At 38.6% G+C, this 5,257-nt stretch overlaps 1 protein-coding gene across 1 annotated transcript; it reads right to left on the bottom strand.

The window, feature by feature from the left end:
• Nucleotides 1-2,127: 2,127 nt before the first annotated feature.
• Nucleotides 2,128-4,785, bottom strand: LOC128998914 (uncharacterized protein K02A2.6-like). Its single transcript, XM_054425270.1, has one exon. It carries the CDS (start codon nt 4,783-4,785, stop codon nt 2,128-2,130), a length of 2,658 nt encoding a protein of 885 aa, XP_054281245.1.
• Between the last annotated feature and the right edge of the window lie 472 nt (nt 4,786-5,257).

The following is a 5,257-nucleotide window of genomic DNA, read 5'->3' as shown; positions in this document are numbered from 1 at the left end:
TCCGTAAGTTCCACTTAATAAAACTGGGATTTTAAATACATATTAGTAATATTTCATAATATCGTTATATTAAACTGCATACTAGCTACAAACCTCTACTAGTTAAATACTTACTTATATATAATTTTATCACTACAACAATAATCTTCAATTAATTCTAGTACCTCTTACTAAAACGGAAATCCGAACAAAATCCGACATGACACTATTACACACGTAATATCTGTTGACTGTAAAAACCGAAATAACATCTTGTTATATGTGACATCTAACGTTACTTACAGGGCGAGTTTTCTAAGCTGTCCTAAACAGATTACAGACAAACGGCTTGACATACAGAGATGAAACAAAACTTTTCCCAACTAATTCATACCCTAGGAACAACGTAAAAATATTTTTACCATTTTTAAAATACAGGGTGTTCGAGAAACTGGGGGTCATGGATTCGAATTTCAGAGTTTTCAAAAGTGAACATATGTAAAGCTATGCATCATTTAAAGCTCTAGACTACAATTGTAGACGAACAATTTAGTGAAGATAAAGGAGTTATGATTTCACTAAATTGTTAATCTAGTCTAGAGCTTTAAAATGATGCACAACATGACATATGTTTACATTTGAACACTGAGATTCGAACCCATGATCTCGAGTTTCTCGAACACCCTGTATTTAAAAAACGGCAAAAATATTTTTACGTCGTTCATTGGGTATAAGTTAGTGGGTAAAGGTTTTTTTTTCATCTCTGTATGTCCAGCCGTTCGTCTGTAATCTGTTTAGGACAGCTTAGAACACTCACCCTGTATTATCTAGTTCCTTAAATGTATAATAGAATGTAACGAGTTCTAAGGTGAAAAGTCCAAATTACTTGATGTAGGTTGACGGTTGTAGGTTAATCCTATTAACTTTGTTGGCAATCTCAGAAAAGCCGTTTAAAATTAACCTTCTCTTATGAGAGGTTACAGTTTTATTGAAAATAAACCAAGAAACTAGTTTACCAAAGCTATATTTTACCAATATATCTAGAGTATCATAACCGACGAATTGTTCCTTTTGTGGGTGATGAATTTGTCAAAGTGCTATAATTGACCATCATCTAATTTCATATTCCAGTTTCACTGAAAGTTTTAATTCATGAAATTACTTCAGTTAAAAATGTAATAGCCTCTCAGTAATAATAATAATAATAATGTAATAGCTTCAAGGACCATGAATATTGTGTAGTTTATATATCACAAATGTGGGCGTATAAATATCCAAGTAATATTTGAGGACAGTTGATTAACGTTATATACGTCATAGAAATTTAATTAATATCAATACATATTTTAGAAAAAATAAAAATACATCGTCAGAAACTAACTGAAAAAGGAGCAAATATTGTTTGTGTTTACAAACACGATATTAATAAAACAGTTGTACATCGATAAAGTTATTGACTAAATTTTACAAAAGTAAAAAATATATATATTTTACCTTTTATGTTTCACATGCTTTGTGTCAAGATATTAATAGTTTGTAAAACAAGACCCACATTTGTTAACCCAACGGTTTTTAGTTACTATGTAGGTGAATAAACAACATGTTTGATGAACTCTTTTGACTTTTATGTTTAGAAACATCTATCATACTTCGAATTTATGTGACTAAAATAGCAGGTTAGTCAATCTTAAATCATTGACACAATAATTAAAACCAACAATTGAGTACAACAATAGTTGAGCCTTTTTATGGTTCCTTTTGTTTTGTTTAAATGTATATACTATTATGTTCTATCACTACAGAGTTAAAAGAACCGCACATAAGAAATATGTCACGACTAACCTGTAGATAACGTAGAACTGAGGCCGGTTCAGAGACATCAGCTGTGACGTCATTGCGTTAGCAGTGCAGCCACACACACAAACTAAATAGCACTACTTTCTGCTAGTGCATATAACTTCAAAATATATCACACTCGCCACAACTAAAAATTGGTGATTCTTCACTTGACCAAATAAGAATTAAAAACCTAGTAGGCCAACTCAACAGTACTTTAATATAACTTGGCCTAATAATTATTGTAACTCAAAAATCAATTGCTTCATAAAATAAACTAAAAATTCTTCTGCGCCTTACTTTTGCTAAGGCCTACAAATCAAGCCGCGCAGGCTTCCTCACAGTCCTGTCAGAACGTCTTAGTTGTGGCGGACTGCACTGCACAACGGGAGGCTGAACTTCTGCCACTGGTGGTTCGTCTGACGTGGGCTTCTTCTGCGGCGATCGTTTCTCCGGAGAGGCTGGTGTTTCATTTGCATTCCTCTTACTGGGTGTTGCTGGTGTGAAGCAACTCCGGATGGGTGGAACAGTAGGCTCCTCTTCTTGAAGGGAATATTCCCGGGCTCGTAGATGGTCAGCATGACAAACCCGTGTGCGCCCCAGTGATGACACAATGTAAGTTACTGGGCTACGCTTTTGTAAAATCTTCCCTGGCACCCAAGATACCTTCTCATTCCTCACTGTTCGAACCAATACCAATTCTCCTTCCTCAAAACTTCGGAACTTTCCTCTACTCCTATCCGCATACTTCTTCTGTCGATCCATCTGTCGATGTATCGTCTCTTGCAAGTTAGGCTTGAGTAAGGTTAACTTCGTCCTAGGCTTCCAATTCAGGAACATCTCAGCTGGTGTGAGTCCCGTTACAGAGCAAGGGGTGTTACGATACGAAATCAAGAAATTGTCCAACTTGTGCTGTAAGGTAATGGAACCTGTGGCACTCTCTCCCAAGACTTGTCGAAGTAGATTTTTCTTGACAATTTGAACACTGCGCTCAGCAGAACCATTGGAAGCAGGATGGTAGGGTGGTGTTAACGTAAATTTAACTCCATTCTTAGCCAAAAACTCTCTAAATACGGAACTAGTAAAGGTAGCTTGGTTATCAGAAACTAGCTCTTCAGGTAACCCATAAGAAGCAAACAGGGTTCGAAGACGGGAAACTGTACTGGAAGTGGTAGTAGAATTCATCAAAAATACCTCGATCCACCGAGAATAAGTATCTACTAGTACAAGCATTTGTTGTCTAGAAGTAGGCTCCTCAGCAAAATCAATATGTACACGCTGCCACCTCCTTGTGGACTTAGGCCACTGCTGCAATGGAACCTTCACAGACGAGTTCCGAGAACTCTGACAGATATGACATGATCTAACCATACTCTCAATCGCTGGTTCAAGACCAGGCCACCAAACGTAGCTTCTTGCGAGCATTTTCATTCTTACAATACCAGGATGTTGGTCATTTAACAACCGAAGCACATTGTCTCTAAGTTTATCAGGAATTACAACTCGAGAACCCCATAATACACAATTAGCCTCAATGGACAACTCATCCTTCCTCTTTAAATAAGGAGTCAACTTAGGGTCTTTTACATCTCTCCAGCCATGCCACAAAAAATCACGGACTCTAGATAAAAGTGGATCTCTGCCAGTAAATCTTGCTACATCTACAGAAGTAAGTGCATTTTCACTCATCAATTGGCAGTTGAATACCTCCAAGCATTCCTCCACATGGGCGACACAGTTAGCTTCCAATTCCAGGGATTCATCCATGGGTAGGGGTAATCTTGACAATGCATCCGCATGTGATACCTCAGATCCTTTTCGATACCGAACTTCAAAGTTGTAGGTCGATAATATCAATGCCCATCGTTGCAACCGTGCTGCGGCAAGACTAGGTATTCCTTTCTTAGAACCAAATATGGCTGTTAATGGTTGATGGTCTGTCTGCAAAATAACATTCATCCTGCCATAAATATATTTGTGGAACTTTTTTGCACCAAAAACCAATGCAAGAGCTTCTCGGTGTAATTGAGAATAATTTTTCTCACTAGAACTCAAAGACTTGGAGGCAAAGGCAATAGGCCTTTCCTCACCATCGATAATATGAGACAAAACAGCCCCAACTCCTCTAGGGCTTGCGTCACAAGTTAGCACTAACGGCTTATTAACATCATAATGAACCAGTATGTGTGAATCACATACCCAAGTTTTACTCAACTGAAAAACATCAGAACATTGTTTAGTCCATTTCCAGGACACATCTTTCTTAATCAAATCATAAAAGCAACTCAACTTGGCAGACAGATTAGGTATGAAACGGCCATAATAATTTATTAGGCCTATGTAGGCACGGAGCTCATCTTTGTTAGTAGGCTCCGGTGCATTCCGGATGGCATCAAGAATACCCACTTGCGGGCTAATTCCTTCCGCTGACAGGCGGTAACCCAAATACTCCACCTGGGACTGTAAAAAATTACATTTGGATTCATTAACTTTGACCCCATAGTCACTTAGACGCTGTAGTACCAGTTCCAGACGAGAGTACGATTCTTGACGTGAAGAACCTCCTACGACGACATCGTTCAGGTATGCTACCGTACCGCTTAAACCTGACAAAATCTTGTCCATGGCAGCCTGAAACAAAGCGGGGGCCGAAGACAGTCCAAATGGCAAACGCCGGAGTCGAAACAACCCTTTGTGAGTTGTTAGCGTCAATAACTCTTGAGACGATTCCGCAACAGGCATCTGTAGGTACGCAGACTGCAAGTCCAACACTGAAAAGAACTGACATCCCGACAGTGCCGCAAATATATCATCAGGTTGAGGCAAAGGGTAATGCTCATGTTGAATTACCTGATTCAAGGTAACCTTGAAATCACCACATAACCTAACTCCCTGCTGTTTAGGTATGACTACCAATGGTGTGCCCCACTCCGAACTAGTCACTGGATAGGCTACACCGTCATCCACCATCTTCTGTAACTCTTCTTCAACCTTATGGCGTAACGAAAAAGGCACTGGCCTAAATTTACAAAATTTCGGAGTCGACCCTTCTCTCAACACTATGTGAGCTTTCACATTTTTAATTTCACCTATTTTACCTTTAAATACAGACAAATATTTATTTTTCAAAAGATCAACATCTTTAGGCACTTGGACCTTGGTTAGGCTAGGTTCTGCCAAAACATCATGGTCTCGAGAACTAGGCCTAGACTGTGTACAGAGCTTATGAGTCTGGACTGCACTAGGCTTACTTGAAAAAATAGAGTTCCAGTTCAAAACTATTTTTTGCAACCAATTTCTACCTAAAAGCAACGGTGCATTGGCTTTATCTACATCCACTACTGTCATAGGCAACATGTAGCTTGTCTGTTCATAAACCACATTAACATCTACTTGGCCTACTACCTTAACTTCATCACCAGAATAGGCACGTAATTTTACA

This window comes from Macrosteles quadrilineatus, unplaced genomic scaffold (assembly GCF_028750875.1).
Source record: "Macrosteles quadrilineatus isolate MER2022 unplaced genomic scaffold, UCM_ALF_1.0 Scaffold_7__1_contigs__length_78375512, whole genome shotgun sequence".
In the NCBI taxonomy this organism is placed as follows: Eukaryota; Metazoa; Arthropoda; class Insecta; order Hemiptera; family Cicadellidae; genus Macrosteles; species Macrosteles quadrilineatus.
Note: the sequence above shows the minus strand (reverse complement) of the source record. Positions and strands in the feature narration are given on the sequence as shown.

Excerpts from the sequence above, each read along its gene's own strand:
- LOC128998914 (XM_054425270.1), bottom strand. The coding sequence starts at position 4,785 with ATGGTGGATGACGGTGTAGCCTATCCAGTGACTAGTTCGGAGTGGGGC.